The sequence below is a fragment of the Barbus barbus genome, assembly GCF_936440315.1.
Source record: "Barbus barbus genome assembly, chromosome: 3".
NCBI lineage: Eukaryota > Metazoa > Chordata > Actinopteri > Cypriniformes > Cyprinidae > Barbus > Barbus barbus.
The window spans coordinates 39,230,476-39,256,191 of NC_136731.1; the positions used below are offsets into that span (position 1 = coordinate 39,230,476).

The 25,716-nt window shown below is 36.8% G+C and overlaps 1 protein-coding gene across 2 annotated transcripts; it reads left to right on the forward strand.

Annotated features, from left to right (window-relative positions):
* Nucleotides 1-198: 198 nt before the first annotated feature.
* Nucleotides 199-25,105, forward strand: LOC306859257 (rho GTPase-activating protein 27-like). Of its 2 annotated transcripts, XM_079400209.1 has the most exons (19): nucleotides 199-585; nucleotides 5,610-6,513; nucleotides 15,355-15,828; nucleotides 15,986-16,198; nucleotides 16,858-16,938; nucleotides 17,087-17,197; nucleotides 17,563-17,649; nucleotides 18,022-18,078; nucleotides 18,457-18,521; nucleotides 19,032-19,119; nucleotides 19,612-19,713; nucleotides 20,123-20,221; nucleotides 20,314-20,401; nucleotides 20,481-20,603; nucleotides 20,736-20,834; nucleotides 20,919-20,996; nucleotides 21,838-21,972; nucleotides 23,183-23,288; nucleotides 23,746-25,105. In XM_079400209.1, the coding sequence occupies exons 2-19, from the start codon at nucleotides 5,659-5,661 to the stop codon at nucleotides 23,918-23,920; spliced, it is 3,036 nt and encodes a 1,011-aa protein (XP_079256335.1). In that variant the 5' UTR covers nucleotides 199-585; nucleotides 5,610-5,658; the 3' UTR covers nucleotides 23,921-25,105. The 2 variants fall into 2 exon arrangements, with proteins under 2 accessions (XP_079256335.1, XP_079256336.1); XM_079400210.1 differs by lacking the exon at nucleotides 18,022-18,078 and having other exon boundaries at nucleotides 292-585.
* Nucleotides 25,106-25,716: the final 611 nt, after the last annotated feature.

Genomic DNA, 25,716 nt, shown 5'->3' on the forward strand with positions numbered 1-25,716 from the left:
TTTGTTAATTGATTTCACCCACCAACTTTCCGGTGACCTGATTTGTTGATCAGGTGCAACACAGTTTGAACTACATGGTAACATTGCAGAAAGTGAGACAGATGCACCTATTTGATAAGGAACATCATAACAGAGTAATGCTTTATTGCTTGGTTAATAATTTTGTAAGGTTTTTCTTCCTTATGATTCAGTTGAACCATACCCTCATCTCTTTTTCTCTCTCTCTTCCTGTTGCTAACTGTCTTGCTCTTCTGAAGCTGAGATGTGTGCACTGGAACAGGAAATGAATGCAGACAGAGGAGGCAGGCAAGCTGAAACTGGCACAAAGCTCTAGCGTGTATACACACCCGCCCATATACACACACGGACACACACTGGCCCTGAGCAACAACTGTCAGAGCTGGGACTTTGAGCTATAGGTGGAACGACTGAAGCCTGTCTAAGACATTAAGCGGGCCGAGGAAGGAAAAGAGATTTAAAGAAAAAAGAAAACAAACAGGAGACGGATCTTACAAATGTAACTTGAAGAAGAAGAGAGAGAAACAAAGGTGTGGAGAAGATGGTGCGCAGATCCTGCCTCGGCAGGTAAACTATTTCAAATTTAATGAGTACTAGTTTGGTTACTTTAGTTGTACATATTATTCATTCTGTCTTGAGGTACTATGCATTTTATTTTTAGTCTTATGACTTTTCTTTAAAGTCTGAGATACCTCTAAGAGCTACCTTCCTTTTTCCTGTCGTGTTGCATGACATGGCTATCCGAGGACATAAATAGCAGCTTGTTGCAGTTTACAAAGAAAAGGCGAAGTGAGCCATCTTACGCAGCGATTTGAGACCAGTAAATCAGTGCGTACTCTTAAGCAGCACTTGATTTTTTTGTCGCTTTATGTGTTGAATCTGTAATAAGGATAGGAGTTTTTAAATTGATAAGCACTATCAATTTATTTTGTTGTGTAAACTGCACAGTACTCTTTCTGCATTCCTGAGGTGACTGGGTTGGTGGGTGTGGGTGTGGAGGAAAACTGGAACACCGCAGATCTGGTACAGCTATCCGAGTACACTGCGCATTCTGAAGAGAATCTCATTTCTCCCTCAGGTCTTCGCTGTGCGCACACCTCAGAATAACCCTTCTGACTTTCTGAGGCCATTGCTTTGTGTGGGTTAAAATCTGAAAGCAAAGCAAGTTTTGTTTGGACATTTTAACTGTACACATCTGAGATTGGCCAAATGGTTCACTTTGGAAAATTCTGTCATTTACTCACCTTTCTTTCTTTCATGGGACATGTGAGGTAGAATGTCCAGACTGTTCTTTTCCTTACGGCAAAAGCAGATAGATTAGTGACCCAAACAGAAAGAAAAAGAATTGTAAAAGTAGTCCATATGAATTATTCACTATATTCCAAGTTTTCTGAAATTGTATGATAGCTACATGAAAGAAAGAAAAATAAATAAATAAAGGTTCCTTATTGGCATCCATAGTCCCATGAAGAACCTTTAACATACATGGAACCTTTTCAATGCACAAAAGGTTCTTTAGATTATTTGAATTTTCTTCACACTAAGAAAATTTTATGGGGAACCCAAAATGGTATCACTGCAAAACCCCCTTTTTGGAACCTTTATTTTTAAGTGAAAAGTTGTTGGTTGCTGAATATCTCCTCCGCTTTCATCTTGTTGTTTTCCATCATGTTTTATACAGACACTGAAGTTGGAGATCACTGACATCAAACCAGGTGAATGTTTAAATGCCCACAAATTAGATTTGATCATTTTCAACAAAAACACATTAAGGCTGGAATACACTACACGACTTTTAAAATCTGAACAGGAAAACTTAGCATCATACATTAAACGACTGAGAATCGTACTCTACCAGACTTTAAAGTCCTTCCGATCACAACAAACTCACACAGAAACGTGTGCAATGCTACTAGGAGGCACATGACAAATGAAAATGTGGTCTAAAATCACCTGATAATATCAAACATGTTTAAAATCTAAAAACTAGATGGAATCAGAGTCGGACGCAAAAAAAATGATGTGACCATTATACACGACATGACTTTGTATGAAATCTGCTGTCAAGTCAAATCTGCAAACTGGCTCTGACTTTTGGGCAGGAATGACCTGCCTAAATCAATTTGAGCAGCTGAGTCTTTAGCCATTTTTTAAAAATATATAAAGACATCTTTTTCTCCAGCACTTGACCAATTAACACTAGCACTTACCTATTCTATTCTATTCTATTCTATTCTATTCTATTCTATTCTATTCTATTCTATGTATATTCCAGCCAGTCTGTACATCACTCAAATCGTTAACTACATGGTTCAAGAATTCTTTTAACATTGCATATACAGTCTCTGGCTCAAAAAAAAAATGTAACAAGGAAAATGGCTTTTAAAATATATATATTTTTTTGTTATTGTATTTTTTTTTTGGTTCCGGATACCTGATAGGCTATGAAATACATACAAAGACTATTCAAAACATAATATGGATGCTGAAAACCTTGGGCTGACTATATGTGAGATGAGATAATAAGAAGTGTTAGGAGAGCCCTAAATCTAATTCTAAAAATGACCGGGTGCTGGGGTGAGTGAACACATCACATAAAATCCCATTTTCCCCTGCCGTGAACATCCTGTTGGAGAACCAGACAGCACAGCAAGGTCAAATCAAGCCAGGCTACAGAAAAACAAGGAGTTTCCGTATTTAAACAGTTTTTAAATGGGAACGGCCTCCTCCAATTGTTCTACGCTAACAGCCATTTTCAACTGAAAGGACACACCTCCCCCCCTAATACAGCTTGAGCAGATTCCAAGGTGATTTCTTTTTAAACTCCTCCAACATGATGAATCACGCATTGATGTTTCTCTCATTTTTGCTCCACTGCTGTTTAACTCCTTGCTCGAAAGTTGTCAGACAGGTTCTGGCTCCCCATTTAAAAGCTGAACTGTTTGTGAAATACATTAAGTAACCAGTCTGAGATGTAAGTTGATATACAGTAACTGCAAATCAGTATGGAGAAGATGCATTCTCGGAATCAAATGTATAACGGTGATTTTGGCCACTTCCTTCTTGGATTATGCAATATCCTCCCCTTTGGTAGACCACAAGGCCTCCTTTCGATGTATTGCCACTCCTTGGTTTACGAAGCGAGGAGGTGGTCTGGCCTTCTGTTTACTTCCCCATTTAAGAAAAGACTGCTGTATTTGTCTACAAACTCTCTTGGTAAGATGTGCAAGGGTGGTGCTTCTTCATCTTGTCTGACTCTCAGGAGACTTGTCTTGACTTGACTTGACAGCAGCTGTTGTTGTTTTGGCAAGAGGCTACTACAGACTACAAAGGTTTTTCTCCTTTCGTTTGGCTAAGAGCCAAACTTGATTGTGCCTTATTTTTTCATTGTAAGGCAATCGATTTCCAGTCTCCAGTGGTGTGATGCTGTTAAACTAGTTATTAAATTCATCTTTCTGTGACACATAAATGACAAATCATTTTGTAAGATATAATAGTTGCAATATACATTACATTTCAGGCTGTAAGGCTGACATAAAGTGCTTTACATATCTCACAAATGAACTTTTGAGAGTTTCTCAGACATTGTAAATCTGAAAAATTGGCTTCCTTTTAATTCATGAGTTGGAAAATGAACTGAACTGTCCCATTTGAAGTTGGAATTTGAATGATGAAATACAAACTAAATACAAATATCTCAAACATCAAAGCTTTTTAAACTTTTTAAAAACAATAACTTTAAAATCCCAAGTCTCATATAACAACTACGTCACTCACTCTCATATAATAAAGACATCAGGTCTGACAAGACATTCTTGAGACGACCTTTTAATATTAGCTTACATACATCTATGTTAAGTGATTGAACAGCAAATACTCAATGTATTTCATACATGATTTGTATAAGATTAAAATAATTATTTAAAAAATATTTATATAGGTCTATTTTGCCCCAATAGTGTCTGAAATGCTGCTTATCTGTTGAAAGAGCCACACACAGAGCATATGCATCTCCATGGAATCAGTGCTGTGACTAGAGATAAAAGAACTGCATTTAAGATCCTTGGAGAATTGTTTGATTGAAGAAGCAAGCTTGCTTTGATTTGACACCGCTTCAAACAGCTACTACAAACTGGATGTTTAAAAGGAACATAGCACATTGGAGTTGAGGGACTTGACATCTTAGCATGACAGGAAGCTCCTGACCAAGTTCTGAAGTTTCACATTTATTTAGACAACCATGCATATACTTATATGACCATAGATATATACGGAACACACGCATCTCAAATCAGTAGAAAGCTCTTTTTTGTTGCTGACTTTGCAGCATGTCTTCCTTTCTTTCTCTCTTTGTATTAGACATGCAAGAGGAAGGAAGTCTTTTAAAAACAGCCACCACGAAAACTAGACTTTTAAAAATATCAAGTGATAGTGGTCATCAAATAATAAAAAACAAAGGTGCAGCAATGTAATATTTACATTAGAGGTGACACATCCAGTGCTTTGGCAATCAGATCAATCAATGTTCTTTAAAATGTCAGTGACATAATATCCTGTGTCTATATCTCAGATGCGAATTTCTACATAAATTGCTGGCAGCTGATTCCAAATAGCACTTTGATTACTGACACTAAGCTGTTAGATGTCTTTTGTATTACAGTCAACTTCCTTTCCTTTACAGGCAGTAGTCAAACCACATTCAAAAGATTACCAAGTGATAGAGCTCACTGAGCAAACATTAAACTGCTGCTGCGTCAAGGGTGAATATCTTTAAGTACTTTAAATACTCTGTAAACCGAGAAACTGTCAATTAATATAATCCTTTAGACACATATGCATCATTTGATGTAATACTAATAAATTTAATACGAATAACTTAAAATATATATATAAAATGAGTGTAATTATAATGTGATTTGAATTACTACTGTATTCAAAAAAGGTGCTCTGATCTTTCTTGTGGGTCTGTGGAGGTCATGCTTGATTGGTTGCTTCAGGTCACTGATCAGAACTGGGGCATTTAACCTCAGTTATTGGTCCATATCAGCGCACCATCTCACAGTTGCCTGCCTTAATTCTCTTAGGTTAAACATCAGCTGTTGACAGAAGGTGTAGGTTAGAGGTCTCCACTGTTAGTTAAAAATGACTCAGAGCTCTTAGAATGTGATACCGATGCAATGAAATACTGTGCTTGATTAGAATTAGCAGTGACTTCACCACGGCAACACAATTTTGCAACAGACCCTTTCAAAATTTGTATTTATTTATTTATACACAGTCCTATGGTGAAGTAAAAAAAAAAGGACTCGCTGTTTCTTTGTATTTTACTAGCAATTTCTAGTGTACTTTGTTTCTATGTATGTACCATTGTGCGAGGAGCAAAATGATATAATATTGATAGAATTAGGCTTGATGGGCAAAGTCTGAACAGCTGGACTTGTAGAAAGGTCAGCTAAAGTGCTGTTGTTTTTGCATTTAAACAGCAGGTGCCCTTTGCTCATGACTCAAATGTGAGGCAGCAAATAAACAGTAATCCGTGTCTTCTGCTCAAATTGCTTTTTATAATCCTCTCATTTGTTTTCTACCCACAGGAGGGCCTTTCCTGAGCCTTGATTCCAGCTTGATTCGCTCAAGTGGTGAATGGGTGAGACGGGTAAGATGACGTCCTTGCACAGTCTGGGCCTGGTACTGGTGGAGTTTGAATATGAATACGAGGGCCGGGATGGTCACATGGTGTACATTAAACCCAACGAGCGCTACATCCTCCTGGCCAAAACAAATGATCATTGGTGGCATGTTTGCAAAGATGAACGAGCCAAGCCATTTTTTATCCCTGCTAAATATGTCAAGGAGCTTCCACCCAACATCCCTTCACCGCTAGACTTCAGAGAGCCTCCAGGCCCTAATGTGAAGCCTGCGGTGCCTGTCATCACAGAGGCCCGCAAATCCGATGAGGTGACAATTAGACCTCGCTCCAAAGGGAATTACCACAAGACAGAAAACCGTATGTCTATATTTGGAGTTCCTTTGGATTTACACGAGCCTCCTTCTTACAAACATGGCAGACCTTCAGACTCCCTCATCTCCCTGAACACGGTCTCTTCCTCAGACTCATCGCAACAGAAGAAGAGGATGAGTCAAGCAACCAATCTGCTGTTCGGCTCTTGCACTGAAACGGTGCCTGATAAGTTTCGAGTGCCTAGCTTCAGCCCAGCTGACCCGCTCCATAAACCCATCCCTGTCAAACCTGTGGAGCTCCCCGTCATCAAGAACCTAAATGAGACCAAACCTCACACGAAGTCTCCCGAGCTGGAATCCCCAATAAAGCCAGAAAGTGAAAGCTCTAGCTCAGAACCACTGCCATCTCCAGACTCTGAGAATATTTATGAATCCATATCGGATCTGAATCTGGACCTGTCCACACTGACAGACAAAGCACCTGCTGGATTGCCAAACCCTCAGACCAACACATCGTGCTCAGATCCACCAATAAAGGTACAGTTTTAGCTATATGAGAATGCCTTTTAAATTCTTATTCCTTTCCAGAATTTTAAGGCAGCAAATTTAGGGAAACAGAATGTAAATGAATTGAAATTTGACTGCAACAAGTGTAATTCTTAAAGGGATATTTCATCTAAAATTAAAATGAACCCATGATTTACTCACCCTCAAGCCATCCTAAGTATATATAACGTTCTTCTTTCAGATGAATGCAATTGGAGTTATATTAAAAAATGTCCTGGCTCTTTCAAGATTTATAATGGCAGTGAATGGGGGGGGGCATCCATCCAATTATAACTCCAATTGTATTCGTCTGAAAGAAGAAAGTCATATACACCTAGGATGGCTTAAGTTGAGTAAATCATGGGGTAATTTTAATTTTTTGGTGAACGATCCCTAGTCAAACTTTGAATTAACAAAGTTAAAGAGTCTTGAAGTTTTGAAGATCATGCATGCCTTACAGATGACAGCTTTACAGGGTCTGCTGATGAAAGCAAGAAATCTTGTTTTCAAATCCTCTTTGAAGCATTGGTTTCTCTTTCAAAATTTCACTGTTAACAGTTCCTTAAACCATACTGACCTGTTTCTGTACAAACACAACCAATGCTGATGCTAAAAGATGTGATAAATCATTTAAACCCAGTTACATCATTGCCTTTCACATACAATGTAATGTTAAAATTTGTCTACTGTCTTGGACAGAGAAAAGTATGAAATTTAGTTAGAATGGAATATCATCATACAGACATTACAAGTTCTGTATTGGAGTAAATAATGGCTTTTGACATTTAAACAGTGTATTTTTGACACATATACTATCTCCTCTTGGCAGTATTGGTACGCAACAGGGCAAAAATCCGTATGAGGGAAAGCAGTAGAAGTGTGTATCAAAGGAAATGTTTGGGCAAGTTATCAAAGTGGGCCACTAGGAGGCGATGTTGGCATAAATCAAAGCAAAGCAGTGCATTTTTCTTTCAGAACTGAGTTTCACTATAAACGAACTTGCACACATAATCTTCTACTTTCACTAACATAATTTACAGACAGCCAACTTAATGTGATCAGGTCACCATCAACGTGGCATTTTGTCCACTTAAGAAGTAGTTACTCAGCTGTTTTTAGAGCCACGTTAAACAAAGCACAGGAAACAATGGGAAATAAAAGAGAGCCGCTTAGCAATAACGCCCTCCTATGTGACATCAGAACAGGATATTACAGCTTTTCCTACAGTAAGGGAAGGATATAGTGCAGTAAATCCTGTGTTTTAGCCTATGAAAGACATCTAGAACTCTCATCCTATAAAAACCATGTGTACATAGCTACTGTAACAGCATGATAGCCACTACCCTGCAAACTGACAAACTGTATCCAAAGAAAACATAATAATCCAGTTTCCATTTTTATTTGCATTGACTATGTTTGTAATGCACTTGCCTGTGGCTTACAAGCTATCAGGGTGCCCATCCCTTTTTCTTGTGTGTGTGTGTTTGAGCAAATTTTAGAGGTTTGGACACACTGTGCCATAGAGTTCAAATAATAATAGCAACAGGGCATGTCACAACCGGGTTAGGCTTTCTTTTGTGTCAACTGTCTCTTAAAGAATACAGAATAGAAATGCATCTCACTTCTATAGCAGGCAATGTTTTCAATCAAATTCAAACCTGAAATATAATGTGAGAGTTATTTGTTTCAGAATACATTTGTGGTGGTAGAGAAAAAAGGTATTATTTGGCTTTTTGCATGTATACCTCAAAGGGGAACGTTACTCTCCTGGGACACTGTTGGGATTTGAGTCCGGCTTGGTGTTGTAGCTGCAAGGCAACTATTGTTAGCACAGATGTTTTCAGATTCTCAGTTTCAAAAACAAGAAATGATCCTGAAGCTTGTAATTCATCAGAAAGCCAGGGAGAAGGAGATAAAGACTGAGTATGAAAGAAAGAGAGGGGGTTTTGTTGTCATTTTCAAATGGTCTCATTCTCTACTACACTGGTAATTTAAATTGTTTGTCATAAAGCCACTGAAACTTTGTGGGAGGAGAGAGACAGATGGAGAGCGAGAGTGAAAGAGTTTGGCCTATTTCTTTTTTTTTTTTACAAAAATAGCTTTCTATAGAAAAATGATTAAATATAAAATGTTCATTTTCATAACAGAATTTCAGCATTTGTACAAAATTCCAGGGAATCTAGTAGTTTATTCTCATGTTCTCAGTTTCTCTAAACACATTTCAAAGCATTTAAGTCAACCTGTTTCATAAAACAAGTTTACCAAATAAACCAGGTTTATTTCAGTTAATCTGATTTATTGTCAGTTGATTTGGTTCAAAATAGGTCAGACTAACTGAAATAAGCCTGGGTTATTTGCTAAACTAGTTTTATGAAACAGCCCCCAGATCTCACGAAAGTGCTATTAATAGTAGGCCTACGCCAAATAAAAACAAAAACATGTGGTACTGATATGCAAAAAAATTGCCTTTGGCGTGTATATGAAACGCAGTGGGCAGGATTAGGGTTGTGGGGTAGATGCGTATCATATGCACGCCAAAGTCAAAGTCAGTTTTGGTTTTTATTTGGCGTACTATTTATATGCATTGTATGCTTAATTGTTCCTAACTCGGTCAGTAACCCTTTGCAGATCTAACGAGAATCAGTGCAGTTCCACTCTTGTTTGGGAATAGCTAGGAATGTGTTTGGAAATGAAGGGGAGCTCTCAGTGCACCTGTATCAGGTTTCAGAGCCATTGTTAGACTGTCTACATCAGTTGCAGACAAAATGTTTCTCACAAAACCAGATATACAAATATGGCCTATCTGAAGGTCCTCTGATGACAGAGGCTATAATTCCCGAGAATGACCATGAGCTCAATTCTGGTATTAAGGGAACATCAACATATTTCTATCACTAAGCGCAAACTTTTACCAAGTCACTATATGACTATAAGCTATTGTAATTATACCTCTATTTGTCTACTGGCAACAAGCAAGAGAACATATGACAGCTGGTCAAATGCCTCTCAGCCACTGGCACGTTTACAAAACAAAGGAGGAGTTCTTCCTGAAGGCCTTCAAATCTCATTTCAGTGCTTTAAACCCAAACAAGTTCAGAAGCACTCCCACCCTCTACCCACACATGGCACTGTGTGAATACACAGCCAACCGTGTCGTGTCCTCAGCCTCGTCCATGAGCGTGGCAGATGGCCTGGATACTGTTAAGAGATAAATGCAGGAATAAACTTACAAAGGATACACCACTTTCGGTTTACACCGCAAATATTCTTCGTGTGAACCATAAAACGCTGTGCGTTTGGGAGAGAAAGAGTTAAAATAAAGAGCAAGCTGGGTCGCCGCTCCCTAGTTCACCTGCACAAGCGCCTCTCTTCTGAGGAGGAACAGGTGAGATTCATCCGAGACGTCCAGCGGAAATCAAAGACAGGTATTATTGCGAATACACAATTTCTGTTTTACTTGCTCTCGACGCGATGAAGGCAGAACTCAACTGAGTCGCATGGTTTTTAGAAGGCTTTAATGATTCTAATAAGAGCGTTTGTTAGACTCCACGACTTTGAGCGCGAATAGTCTATTGTTTACAGGAAGCTATGAATCATTACAGTTTTATTTATATTGCGCTTTTCACAGTATATATTGTTTCTAAGCAGCTTTACACTTGCCTTAATACCTACACCTTTGGTTACTTGCATTTGTGAAGTGCAACACTGCTTTAAAAAACGAGCTTAAACCAGTCTAAACTCTTTTTACTGATCTACCTTATTTAAGATGATCTCCCAAAATTGCTACAACAGGCTAACAAACTAACCTGAACAGGCTTGGAGATCAGCAAACCAGCTGTTTTTCCCTCTTAAATTAAAAATGTACTGATATATAAATATAAAATGGACTTAATGTCCACACCTTGTTTTACCATTAAGTCAAGGTTCATTATTGCTGTTAAATGATTGCCATGCAGTGTGTTTACTGTATGTTTTTATTAGACAGGACAATACTGAACTTAAACTCTTAAATACCAGGTAAAATTTTATATTTTTGTGTAAAATAATATTGGGTTTTAATTTATCATTTAAACCTGAAATAGGCCTATGCCTATATTTAAAAGAAATCTTAAGCTGGAGAGCTTTTGTAGACTGCAGAGCAGTTTTATTGTGCTTTGCCTTTGAGGTAAATCATTTAACTGATTAATTTGTGCATCAAATTATTCAAGACAGTCTGTTTCGACCTCCCAGTGGGGTTGTTTTGAGCAGATAAGTCCACTTGCTTTCTGAATTGCATAGAAGCTGTGTGAGTAAGGATTTCATTTATTGATTAAATTGCATGCAGAATGTTTAATTCTTGCTTATTATGGCCTTCTAATTATTTTTGTGATCTACATTTCAAGTTGATAAATTCTGCTGACTCTTTTGGATATGAATTACAACATGAGCAAGCCAAAACCTGAGATAATATTTTGACCTGCGATCAACCTTTGAATGAATCAGTGGGATTTATTTTGTGACTAATATTTGTGTCATGTGGTTTAATACAAATTCTTTTACTTTTAATCAGACACATGTATTTATTCAGATATACTTTTAATCAGACCTAAGTGAACAGAAATGAGGAAGTCTTTTAAATCGTTTAAAGTACTTTGTTATAAGTGTTCCTGGTTTCTGTTATTGTTTGTGTTGCATAAGGAAGAACGGTCCGTAAACTCAGTGATCAAGAATAGGGTCAAAATACACTGGAATGTCACGTCATAAGACTATTTTGAGACTATAGGCGATATAAATGATTGACCAAACAACATAGTGTGCATTGATTTTTCAGCAGTTTACTGTAGTTCGTGGGTTTAAATGAATAATATATTTGAATGAGGGATTTTGATTATTTCAAAATCAAAGTGTTAGAAATGATTTTTCTCTAAAACATGAACTCAATGCTGAGCACTGCTTAATTTGTTGGGCTGTTGTCCTTCTTGAACCCCGCAATACTTTTTTCGGTCATGCAGTTTCCTTGACGCCAAAGCTGGTAGAGTGTTCTGCTTTCTCAATAAAAATACCAGAGTACATTTACATTATTTGCCTGTGCAACACACCCAGCCACAATATCCTAGATATGGCTCGGATCCCTCATTTAGTGTACAGTAAGTCTATGGGATGTTTTGGGACATTTTATCATTAATTGGCCAAAAACAATTTGCATATATAACACACCTCTTCTCGACTATTTGAGCTGAGCTACATGATGCCAGAGTTTAATAACTTGATTTGTGGGTTTAGAAACATCCCTAAAATATGAGCAATAACAATAGTTTGTGAGCTGAGCTAAATCATACCTGTTGTCATTGTTTTTAAACCTATCAATTCCAATTGCAATGCTGGAAAAGAAGGTCTGATCCATTATAACGCATTTGTGTGAAATGCAGATCATCACACAGGGTCACCTTTAAAGTGAAATCAGGTGAGTTTCTAAAAGACTTTGAGGTTTTATTTGAATGACAAAGCTTTGGCCTTTAATCTAAACTCACCGCTTGATTTGGTTACACTAGAATCCTGTCTCACCCAGTTCTTCGCACATAGCTTGTTCGGCAGGAAAGAGGAAGTAAGGTGAGAGACGAAATTTGTGATTTCAGTTTGCAAGCACTACTTCCCTTATTGAAATGATATTGGGACTTTGCATACACTAAAGGTTATTGCTTTAAGCATGGCTTTGATTTTAATTCAAATTCTTGTTTGTTGTCCATGTAGCCTTTTTGCAGATCGCAGGATGTTTACCGAGCCAATGATTATGTTTGTTTATTTTAATTAGCATTACTCCACCTCAAGAGGAAATGATATTTTAACACGAGTCCCTCCACCCACAGCAGGTAGTTTGTGTTCCCAGTTGAGGTTTCTGTATATGTGCACACACACATGCATGTTGGACCCTCAGGAGATCCCCTTTAGCTTTCCTGTCAAATAATCTGATGTGCCCCTCCCCTAAAACCTGATGTTTTTTTGTAAATTCCCAATTTTTGTGAATCCCTACACTTACTGTATATCAGCTGGTACTGTACTGTTATCCAGAACAGAAGCTGTGTTGTAGTTCAACAGAAAAGCCTTTCCAGATCATCTGGTGTTTTGAAACTCTCGCTCCTTTCAGGTGGGACCATATGTGGTCAGAACACGATAGTTAAGTTTTGATAGACCGCCTGGGCTTGTTTTTTATGATAGTAGCTTTATTTTGCTGACTGCTCGGATGGAAGTAAAAGAGGTGATCCTTAAGGCTTGCCATACGCTTATGCCAAGGCTGCAGACATTTCTGAGGTTTCGTAAGGTAAGCGGTAAACAAGGCAGCATTGTGAGACTGAGACTGGGGTTTGTGGGAATGCTGTGACAGATACGCAGGTGGACTCACTGACTCCATCAGTGCTTGTCAGACTACCCTGCTATTGTTTGCTTAAAAGAAATGGTTGTTTACCCAACGATTTTCTACTCCAAGTTTGTTACTGCTAGTTAAGACAGGGTCAGATGGTTTACCTTTGCTTTGCAGTCTTGAACTGAAGCCATAAATAAATTGTAATTGTTAATGGGTCATTCATGTTTATAGATCTTAATTACAATATGACCTTTATTATAGTTAATGCAAATCTATTACATGCACTGAATAACGTTATTTTAATACTATGAGAATATTATGGGAAATAATGAATTATCGTAGCTTGTTGTGCATTTGTCCTGTTTTTTTTCAAAGATATCTAAAGCTAAGTCAAGTCCTCTTTATTTATAGCGCTTTTAACAATATCAAAATGGGAAAATAGTGCGTCAGTAATGTAAAATGACAAGATTAAACGCTGTGACCTGCTATAATAAATAAAATAACATTTTTCTTATCCTCGTACAATTATTCAATATGTAGTTGTATTACTTTATACTAATTAAAAGATTAATAGATTATTTGTACTTAGTCACACTGCATGATTTTAGTGAACAAAAAGCTCAAATATGATTAAAAATGCTGTTCATTTACAATATACACATTATCATAATTTATATATTTAACGAAAGAGAGAGAATGTTTTTAAACTTAAAATAAACTAATGTTTGCTGCATTGTAAACAGACAGAGTTTATTAATTTGTACTTTGGTTCTTTTTTAGCTGATGCATATATCAGTTTATTGTGATACTCCATCAGGCCGTACATTTTGTAAGTGGACCACACTCCAGCATAATGTGTGTATCACGCTCCTCTCAAATTGTGTAGCGGAAACCTCTGCCCATTGTTATGTTTTGATCTTGGCTTCCCTTCCCCAGAGAGTGTGCTGTGGAAAACACATTATCTGGTTGCTTCCTCATTTTGGAAGAACATGGTATCCAGAGAAACTTTCATTTTGACTAAACAAACAGGTTTTCATTAGGATGGCCTGTTGTTGATATTTATTCAGACTTCACATTGTGGTTTCCAATGAGCTTCCACAGGTGTGCAGGTCACCAGTCTTCTGGACAAATTTTTGCGCCCATGCCTTGATGGTTCTAGCACAAATGAAAATTGCAGCTCACCTTCATGATGGTTGAAACACTGCCTTTTTTAACTCGAGGAGTTAGCTAGCAGAATGTCCAGGCTGTGCTTTTTCACACAAATGGTGACTTTATGAAGTGTACTCTTAAGTCTTTACAACTTAGCATTCTTATATGTGACCCTGGACCACAACACCAGTCATAAGTGTAAATTTTTCAAAATTGAGATTTATACATCCTCTGAAAGCATCATTTGTTATGAAAGGACAATATTTGACCGAGAAAATCTGGATTCTGAGAGTGCAAAAAAAATCAAAATATTGAGAAAATTGCCTGTAAAGTTGTCCAAATGAAGTTCTTAGCAATGCATGTTATTAATCAAAAAATATTTTTTTTTATTTAAAATTAATTAGTTTTAATTTATTTATGGTTGGAAATTTACAAAATATCTTCATGGAACATGATCTTTACTTATTATCCTAATGATTTGTGGCATAAAAAAATAAGTTTGACCCATACAATGTATTTTTGGCTATTGCTACAAATATACCCCAGTGACTTAAGTTTTGTGGTCCAGGGTCACATATAACTCTAAAAATGTTTTAAATAACATGAGGTGATTCATTGGTTTTTAATATTTTGGGCAAATTTTCCAATTAAGTGCAGAGGTCTGTTCTAGTTCCACTGAAGAACTCTATAACGGGAGAAAGAGTGAAGGCCTGAAGATGAAAGCTGGCAAGATATTTGATTCCACAAAAAACGTCCTGTGTTGTTCCTGAATCGAGGGAGTGGTTCCAGCAGGATTTTCTTCCCATAGCTCATTGATTTCGTCAGGTTTCTATAGACCTTTGTTCAGATGAATAATGGAAGTTCTTGCATGGGACATAGACAGATGCACTCCTCACTTTGACATGATGTCATGTCAGTGCCATGTTCTGTGTGATGTGGTCTGTTTAATTGTATGTGTACATAAAAGCTTAATATTTACTTGGTTTTCAATTCTTACCTACGCAAGAGAATTCCAGAAGTCCAGTGAAATATAAAATGCAATGCTTTCAATATTTGCTACGAAGTGCATTTGGTTGAACTAGTCAGACTAAGTTGGCACCGGATTATTTTAGATCTCTGGGCCTTACAAAGTAGCACATAGGACCTTTTCTGACAGTAAGGGCTATTTTTGACTAATTCAGTCAAACAAGTGAAATTTCATTTAAGTTGATTATAATATAGAAAACTTGATAAATACTTCAAGTACTTCAATTTACTTTTGTTATAATGTTTTGACCTTGATGGTCATCAGATTATGAAGCTGGCGTTAAACCCAAAACATGATCTTTCTTCTCTCTCATCAGACAGAGAATGACCCCACCACGGCAGTGTATGCCAATGTTACTGATCTGAAGAAGACCGTTCCTCGCCCTTCAAACTCCTCTACTTCAACTTGCTCATCGCCCGGCATCGCCCTCAGTCCTGCTCCGGACTCCGCCTCCCCGCCCAATTCGGCCGGATGGCAGGTCCATACTGATCACGACAGCGGTAAGGAGTACTACTACCACCCTACCACAGGACAGAGCAGTTGGTCTGATCCCCGTAGCCCCCCAGCAGGAGCAGGTATGGAGTCTGTGACCTCCCCCATACCTGTGTCCACCCCGTCCTCAGCACACTCGCTGGGCTCCGACTGGGAGCAGCTTTTGGATGAGACCACTGGGAGACATTATTATTATAATCACGCTTTGAAGCAATCCTCTTGGACTGCCCCGGAGCCATCACCACCTCCGTCCTCCACTGATAAGGCACTCAGTCATGGCAAGGAGGCAAACAGTCCGGTAAGATAAAAAAATGAAAGAAAAAATACAATTGTGATTTAGTAAGATTATTTTAAAGAAATTTAATAATTTTACTTTGCAAGGATGCAATAAATTGATCCAAACTAGGAGTAAAGATTTCTATCTCCTGTTTTTTGTTCACTTTTTGCTTCCACAGCCGCCTTTTCCAGAGGAGGACTACCCATCAGATCAGTGTGAGGATTCTCATATTTCTCTTCAGCTCCCTAAGGATTTTCAGTTGCCCCAAATCAAGCGCGCCGTCATCCCTAGGGCTGTTGTGGACATGCATAAAGACGTCCCTGTGGGCTGGACTCCCTCTGTAGGGGCCGATGGAAAATCTGTCTACACAAATGAACTCTCACATGAACAGGTAATGAGAGTTCATCACAACACACACTACGTAGACTCTTGGCTTAGGGCCCAAAACCATGTGTTTTATTTATTCAATATTACTTTTCTAAGTGGAATCCTGAATGGCATTTTTTTTGTTGTTGTTAAAGCAATACATTATTAATTTATGAAAGAGCTCTTTTTGATTTCATTTATAAGATTTCAAATGAGATGTGGCAGATTTATGGCTGTTGGTTTTGTATGTATTAGTGTCCCCTGTTGGTGACTTTATGATACTGCAACTGTGTGTGTATTACAAAAAAAAACTGAGGACGTTGTTTATTAATCAGATCAACTCCATACAGAATCTGCAGACATTTTCCAATTTGTCTGCACTAATTTTAATAGACAATCATTGGGGATGATTTTATAGGTGTTGAAAATGGAGCTGGGGTTGCTATTTTCTTATTGGAAGCTAAAAGTGAAATCAAAATAGCCAGCGCATTTAATATATGAACATGCCAGAGGCAAGGAATGTGTTCATCTTTGTGAAAGATTTGTCAGATAGTTCTGTAGTAGGTCTATATCTCCACATTGCATATGCTCAAATATATCATTTTATTTGAATGTAAATAATGTCTTCTTTTTTTAAATAAGTTGCTTAATAAATTAACCCATAATTTTGTCTCCCAATCGCAGTGGATCCAGTCTAAGGATGACAAAGGGAAGATGTATTACTACTTAAAAGATGGGTCTAAATGTCAGTGGAGCCTTCCAGAGGTCTGTGTATGATTTGGACATTTAAGTTTCTGTATTTGTGTGTGGGATTTTTTTTGTCAAATAAAAATATTTTTATATTCTTTACAAATGCATATCTCACCCTGAACCCTGTATGAACTCATAAGACATTTATTGACTCTGTGTAAAGGCTTCAGTCCCGCCTGGTCAGCCGATCAATGGAAATGGAACAGACCAAGATGCTCAACCTGTTTTGAACAACTGGAGACAATCCCAGCTTAACATATCTCAGGAAGACCTGGTGAGTTTCAGGACACTCTTAACCTGGATCTGTTCACTCGTATCATTTAAGATATTCACAGTTGTTTGACTTTTAAAAAATCCTGTCCTTTGTAAATCATTGACCTTTATCGGAACCCTTATAGAGGTCAGAGACAGCTAGATATTAACCAAAAAGTTTCTTCACAGTTTCAGCAAATTGTGTGAGGGATGCCCTCTCACTGTTCTCTCTCTCGAGACGTTTCATTCTCAGCTATTTTCGCAGCTTACATCAGGGACCGCAACAGGAAGGAAGGAAACATCTGGTACCTGATCTGACACCGCACCGTACCATTTTCCACCAGCTAATATTCGTTTATTTCTCTTTCTCTCGTTTTCCTGCTGCAGAAATTTTCCCCGTCTCACAGGCGGATCGCCTCTGACAATGCCAGTGATGCATCAAGTTCAGGGAATTCACCAGAATCACAGCATTACGTGTGTACCATTTTTTTTCCAGCCCTCAGTGGCGCTTTTAACTCATGTCATTTAGTTCACCAAAACTCATTCATGTGTAACAGTCTCATTCTTATTTTATTGAAACTTTGCTCTCATTCATGTTAAGTTTCCCTAATTGAATGCTTTTGTGTGCATGATCTAAAACTAATTATAAACCATTGTTCTCAAGTAAACGATTTCCTGCCATTATCAGGTTACTTTACTTAAAAAAAAAAGTACTTTAGTGCTTTTTATGTAAAAAATTAAACTAGTCGTTTATCAAAAATATGCAATATAATGTGATTTGCTCTACAAAACTGAAAAGAAGTCCAAAATTTAGTGAGAACTCAAGATTGTGTTCCCTTTCTCAAGGATAAAAAGTTAAGGCGGCGGAGGAACCTGTCCAGTCACAGCACAGATTCTCATCATGTGCGTCCTGAGCTTGTTTATTGGGCCTGTTAAGTTGTCTGCATTGGGGTCCCAAAACTAACATGTCGTGCATTAGATGAAAACTAACATCACTGCTTGTTGTCCAGAAAATAGTTTTGCTTCATTTTAAAATGTGTGTTGTTTTTTGGCATGCTGTTTTGTCATCGCTCATTTAACATGCTACCATTTTTAAAGGCTCCTTTTTGAGTTTTGTTGTTTTCTGAAATTTAGCTCATTTATTTTTCATTATGAAATAGGCAAATAGTATATTTTTAACATTCACAAAGAGCTTTTATGTTTGTCCTTCATTTGATGTTTTTTTTTGGTAATAAATCCGATCCCTCTAACAAACAACCCCTTGTCTTTTGCATTCATCAGTCATCACTGGAGAAGGCTGGGATTCTCAACAAGACCAAAGTGGCTGAGAATGGAAAAAGGCTGAGGTGGGGCCTTAAACTAACAGCGTCTATCTGTGGTTAAACAGTACAGTCATACTTAAAGTAGTAATAGAAAAAAGCATGTGAATTAGTAATCTGTGTAGTTTTTACCGCAGGGATTCCCAAACTTTCTTGTCAACCAAAACCATTTAATATAAAACATTTACTTGAAGTACCCCCTGAGATTTGAATAATGTGACAACATCTGCAGGTTCTTCAACATGCAGGAAAACAAATCTATTTAATTTTTAATTTAATTAAATGTTTTTATTTTAATTTTCCATTTTTTATGAATTAAAAATGTAAATTATTAGCTTTTCAATCAACTCATAACTACAGTTACCTTGAAAACCCTGGTCTGGGAAAATGACACTTTTAGCTAATGGTAGTTTATATAAAGATTCCCTTTTATATATTGCTCAGATGCTGAGAATAGAGTAAGATTAGTCAGAATTTGATCTTTAAAGAGTTTTACCACATGTCTCTGCTCTGAAATGGCTGCTGCTGTCTTTGCAGGAAGAACTGGGCGCAGTCGTGGACTGTTCTCCATGATGGCATACTCACTTTCCACAAAGACCCTAAATTTACACCCGCTGGGATGTCTGTAAGTTTATGTAACCTGTTTACTGAGTAATTTGGGATGCACAATTGATCAGTAACATATCAGTATTTTTTTTTATCATATCAGACCTTTTTTTTTTTTTTTTATGTGTCATATTAGTCGATATTGGATATATACTGTTTATTGGTTATCAGCACCCCTAGTTGGTCTGGTACAACATGGATTTTGAGAAGTACACTCTTAAAAATAAAGGTGCTTCACGATGCCATAGAAGAACCTTTAACATCTGAAGAACCTTTCTGTTTCATAAAAAGGTTCTTTGTGGTGAAAGAAGGTTCTTCGGATTATAAAAAGGTAAGGAAGAGATGGTTCTTTAAAGAACCTTTGACTGAATGGTTCTTTGTGGAACCAAAAATGGTTCTTCTATGGCATCGCTGTGAAGAACCTTTTAAGTAGAGTGTAGCATCTGTCGATTAAGTCTACTAAAGAGAACACATTTAAAATAAACTGATTGCCTTTGGTTGATTCCTACAGACCAAGAGCAGTCAGATCGTCCCAGAGTTCACAGTGGAACTGAAAGGAGCGACTTTATCATGGGCATCTAAAGAAAAGTCAAGCAAGAAGAATGTTCTAGAGGTGAGCACTGTGACTCAGCACAGTCTTTCCTTTAATAGCTTATGCAAAATGAATGAACAAAGGACTACATCCTGTGAAATTGATTACATTGCTTTTCCATGAATTAAGACTGAATTTGTTTTCTGAATTCAAATATGTTCCATTGTGATCGGTTTGGTCACTGGCGACCTTTGTTTTGGCAATAAAACACAAATGCTGCTAGAACTCTTGCACTATTAGTAACATGTGTTGCAGTTAAGGGAGTGGCAAAGCATGTTATCTTATGCACAAATATTTTAATATTTATTACCTTGACATGCATTGATACCAGTAATTGTTGGCTTTTGCCCTCAGAGATTTTCTTGTCAGCATATATCAGTCCATATTTTTTACTAATAAAGCCTGTAATACTGTCCATGTCGCTGAGCAGCTCAAGACACGTCACGGCTCTGAGTATCTGATACAGTATGACACAGACAGCATCATACACGACTGGCACAAGATCATTCTGGACACCATCAGACTGCTGGTGAGTGCCACAAACAGCGTCACAGGAAATCCCAAAATCCCATCATGTTTGCTCTTAAAACGATGTTTAAAAAATGTTGTGATCTTTCACAGCAGGAGCATGGCCATTACTCAGAGGATGAAGTGGAAGATATCCCAGAAAAATCTCCATTGCCTGCAGATAAAGAGAGGAAGAGTGAATGTCAGTAACTGAATCAGATGCACATCAAGCACATTGCTGTTACTAATGATATAATTAAATTAAAATATTATTCTTACAGCAACAAGACTGAGTTCTACGAGTAGCATAGACATAGAACAAGGCCGTGTTCGCACCAAGCTACGCAAGTTCCTCCAGCGGCGGCCCACCCTGCAGGCAGTCAAAGAGAAGGGCTACATTAAAGGTTAGTATCGACTTTCAACATGAGCTTAATTAATGTCGCTGTGATTAAAGTGCTGTACATAAATATTAAAGACTCACTTTCAAAGTCTCGTGGACTTGTGTTCACAGTAAACCATTTTGACTTTGTTTGCAGAGAATGTGTTTGGCTGCCACATAGACATTCTCTGTCATCAGGAAAACACAACCGTGCCCAAGTTTATGATAAAATGCATCAGATCTGTTGAGAAAAGGGGTAAGCGTTGATTTTGGTGTCTGTTTACGAGTTCATTAGTGAGACAAGTTATCTAAAGTGTCAGATTCTGTTTGCCTGGTGCAGGTCTGGCGATAGATGGAATCTACAGAGTGAGCGGGAACCTGGCTGTCATCCAGAAGCTGCGATATAAAGCTGATCATGGTAAACAAGAGCTAGACACATAATCACAGTTACATTAACTGTGTTTACTACGACTGGGTTGTTCTGTATTTATAGAATGCTGGAAAAATACACATTTACCATGGTAACAATCTGCCAAAACACCTTAATTGATGTTTTTAAAAACTTCTCATGAGGAGGAATTTTTAGAACTTTAGAGGTCAAATTGAAAGAGCTTATATAGTTTTTCTTACAATGCTGTGAAAGTATGTTTCTAGTTATTTTTATCATAAATGGCTATAAACGTAATATGTGACCCTGGAGCACAAAACCAGTCTTAAGTCGCTGGGGTATATTTGTAGCAATAGCCATAAATGCATTGTATGGGTCAAAATTATTGATTTTTCTTTCATGCCAAAAATCATTAGGACATTAAGTAAAGATCATGTTCCATGAAGATATTTTGTGAATGTCCTACTGTAAATATATCACAACTTAATTTTTGCTAAGAACTTAATTTGGACAACTTTAAAGATGTTTTTCTCAATATTTAGATTTATTTTTGCACTCTCAGATTCCAGATATTCAAATAGTTGTATCTCGGCCAAATATTGTCCTATCATAACAAACCATATATAAATGGAAAGCTTATTTGTGTTCAGATGATTTATGAATCTCAATAAAAAAAAAGTTTGACACTTATGACCGGTTTTGTGGTCCAGGGTCACATATAAACAATATTAATATAAATGGTTAAAATCACGTGGAATCTCCTTAAACGGTTAAGTTTTCAGAATGTATTTATTTATTTGTTATAGCAGTCGTGGATAAACGATACTGTTTTATTGACTATATAAAACTGTATGTTCCTTTCTTTTTGTAGAGGAGGATCTGGATCTGGAGGATGGGCAGTGGGAAGAGATTCATGTGATCACAGGAGCTTTGAAGCTTTTCCTGCGTGAACTTCCTGAGCCTCTTTTTCCCTTCAGCTTTTTTGATAGGTTCATCGCTGCCATTCGTGAGTGTTACTGTCCTATTTTAGAGAACAAAATCAATGTTTTTTTTTTTAGTTCACCCAAAAGTGAAAATATTAAATAATAAATGATATTCTTTCTTCTGTTGAACACAAATGAAGATATTTTGAAGAATGTTGGTAACCAAACAGTTGCTGGTAGCCATTGATTTCCATTTAATCATTTCCATTTCCATATATATACAGGTGCATCTCAATAAATTAGAATGTCGTGGAAAAGTTCAATTATTTCAGTAATTCAACTCAAATTGTGAAACTCGTGTATTAAATAAATTCAATGTACACAGACTGAAGTAGTTTAAGTCTTTGGTTCTTGTGATGATTTAGGCTCACATTTACCAAAAACCCACCAATTCACTATCTCAACAAATCCTTTTGCTTTAATTACTGCCTCAGTTCGGCGTGGCATGGAGGTGATCAGTTTGTGGCTCTGCTGAGGTGGTATGGAAGACCAGGTTGCCAAGTCAGCAGTCTTCCCCATTATTGTGTTTCAAAGAACAAGAGATACCCGGAATTTATACTGTAGGGATGTCATTAATTGCAACTCAAATGTAAATATTCTAATATTTTGAGATACTGATTTTTGACTTTCATGAGCTGTAAGCTCTAATCATCAAAATTAAAACAAAAAACTTTTGATAAGTTTTATTTTACATCCAATGAATCTAAAATATATGAAAGTTTCACTTTTTGAAATAACTTTTTCACGACATTCTAATTTATTGAGATGCACCTGTATATATTTTTTTTCAATGGCTACCAGCAACTTTGTTTACTAACATTCTTCAAATTATCTTATTATATGTTTAATATAAGAAAAGTAACTGGTTTGGATCAACTTAAGAGTGAGTAAATGATGACAACATTTTAATTTTTGGGTGAACTGTCCCTTTAAGTTTTGACACATGATATATACATAAAGCTTTTATTTCATAAAGAGCTAGATATTAAAAGCAATGTATTTTTGACATGAGAACTCTTGATGTATATTTACTTTGACAGCAATTTGATTTGGTCATGATTCGTTTTTAAATGATGCAATGCACGCTGCAATGATTCATGATTCCACTTGACTCTATTTGATTATTATGGAAACTGTAGGGAGTATCTACAAAAACAATACACTGTTTAATTTCCAAGACAAAAACCTCATTCAAGCATGTTTAAGGGCTCAAGAATTGTATTTGTTTTCTAGAAATGAGTGACTACAGCCAGAAAGTGTCATATATTCGAGATCTAGTGAGAAACCTGCCTTTGCCCAACCACGACACCATGGAGGTTCTCTTCAGACATCTTCGCAAGTATGGACCTATTTTTCATTCAGTTTCAGTGTAGTATGTCAGTAAGTATGGAAGCCCGTTTCCACCACTGAATAACTTTTTTTAAATGTAATTGTGACTTTTTATCTCGCAATTCTGACTTTTTCTCCGAATTGCATGATATAAAGTCACAAGTTAAAAAGTCATAATTTTGAGAGAGAAACTTGCAATTCTTCCTAAGAATTACGACTGACTTCTGACTTTATAACTCACAAAAAAAATCTGAATCGTGAGAGTCACAATAACCTTTTTTATTCAGTGGGGGAAACGGGCTTCCATACAGTAGTATGATGACCGTCTTAGTTTTATTTTGTTACTTCCATTTCTCTTGAGTATCAACAGTGATCAGATCATTCAAGGAAATCTGTAGACGTACTAAATGCATCCTCAGTCTATTTGCTGAAAAGCAGTTCTGACTATACACCCATCTGTCCTACAGAGTGATTGAGCATGGCGAGCTGAACCGCATGTCTGTCCAAAGTATGGCCATCGTGTTTGGTCCAACGTTGCTGAGACCACAGGAGGAGTCCAACATCACCATGCACATGGTCTTCCAGAACCAGATCGTGGAGCTCATTCTCAACGAGTTCAATGAGCTCTTCCAAACCAAATGAAATCACCTGATAGATAGGAAGAGATTACACCCATCATCAGCACCATCTTCTCATATTCCCAAACAAACAAGGTTACTGACTGTTTTCTGACTACTGATTGGATATTGGCTGTCCCAGTCAATCAACACACAAATGTCACAACAAATAACTTCATTGTGAAAGATCAAGAGGATCTGCACCTCGAAAGTGCCTTGTTCTTCAATGCAATCTGTGTTTTGGTACTGCTGAAATCAATCGAACAAAAAGCTCTGCCGATATAATCAAACAGATCTTATAAAGAAAATGTCTAATTTGTCTAAAATGCTATGACAGTCGTGGAGTCCTTAATAATAAATAACTTACGACAATTGCTTTTAAGGTATTACACATACAGAGCACATACTTGTACATGTTACTGAATAATATATTGTATATTATTACTACTCCCCAAAAACTGTTCCTATGGAACAACAACATTTCTCAGCTAGCCAAACAGCTTTTTCCTTTGTTTCCAGTGCAAATGTTGTATGAACAAGTAAAGATACTCAACAAAAGTATGGATATTTGGTTGATTTGTAAGTTTCCTCTGAACAAAGATCTTGATGACACCTGGACTTAATGTGTGCTTAATCACCAATATATGGGCACTACTGGTTAAACCTTATTGTTCAGGAGACTGAGAAAAAAAAGTGTTTTATTAATCAACTGTATGACTAACATTTTTCACTGTCTTTAGTCTCTAAGATAAAGAAATATTGTTATAAAATGCTGACAGTACATTATACACAAGTATGAAAATGAATATAATAAACAATGGAACATTTAGCAGTAAAGTAAAATATGCATGTGATAAAAACAAACTCTGTGGATGTAGACTAAAGCTGTACATATGTTGTTTATATAAAAATATGGTTAAAAAATAATTGGCAATTTTATTACAGAGATAAATATTCTGTGAATAAAACAGATAGACCATATTTAATGTTATGCAAATATGTGCATAGTTTTTACACTGGTAATTTTAGAAATCTAGGAAATAGATATAATAAAAAAAAAAGTTTTTAGTATTATAACTGCATATATACAGTCATTATGTCAAATAAAAAGTGTGTACATCAATTTAAAATTGAGAAAATATATTATCACTGGACTCTAGATCAATGCAATATGAGAAATTATAAATAAATATGGTGCCTTCATTTCCACTCTTCGGTTCCTGACTTTGTTTATTGTTCCCTGAAATATTTTCCAGCTTTCAATCACCAGTTCGCCAGATTGTCTGACTTCTCAAAAATTTGATTATTTATTTATTTATTTTACATATTACACTATCCTAAAGTATACTGGTCAAAGAAAAATTCATAAAACATTAAAAAAAACATGCATTAAAACGGTCTATGATTACGTTTATGTCTTTTTATGGACTAAAATGAGAGTCTTATAGTAAATTTAAGAAAAAAAGCCTACATTATACAGCGTGTAACTGTTATACATGAGAAGTGAGAAAAAACAGAAATGAGAACTACATTTTATTAAATATTTCAATTTCATTAAATCATTTTTGAATTTCAGGTTTGGTCCTCCATAATGAAATAGCAGTTAATTGAATGAGGGCCAGGAATTTGAATTTAATTTCTGATTAAGCCTGGGACAAATAAAATATTAAAAATATTAGGGAAACATCAGACGGGTCTATTGTAGGAGATACCAGAGGCAGAGAAAGCTAATGGAAAATAATCTGAAGGAGGTAGGGGTGAAGAAATTCACTTTAAAAGTGAATAGAGCACAGGTGAGAGAACTATTAGCCTTTTTGAGGG

Bases quoted from the DNA above. Each gene is read 5' to 3' on its own strand.
- LOC306859257 (XM_079400209.1), top strand. From the start codon at position 5,659: ATGGGTGAGACGGGTAAGATGACGTCCTTGCACAGTCTGGGCCTGGTA. The intron at 16,199-16,857 runs GTAATGAGAGTT...TCCCAATCGCAG, and splicing joins ATGAACTCTCACATGAACAG to TGGATCCAGTCTAAGGATGA. The intron at 20,604-20,735 runs GTTAGTATCGAC...CTTTGTTTGCAG, and splicing joins AGAGAAGGGCTACATTAAAG to AGAATGTGTTTGGCTGCCAC.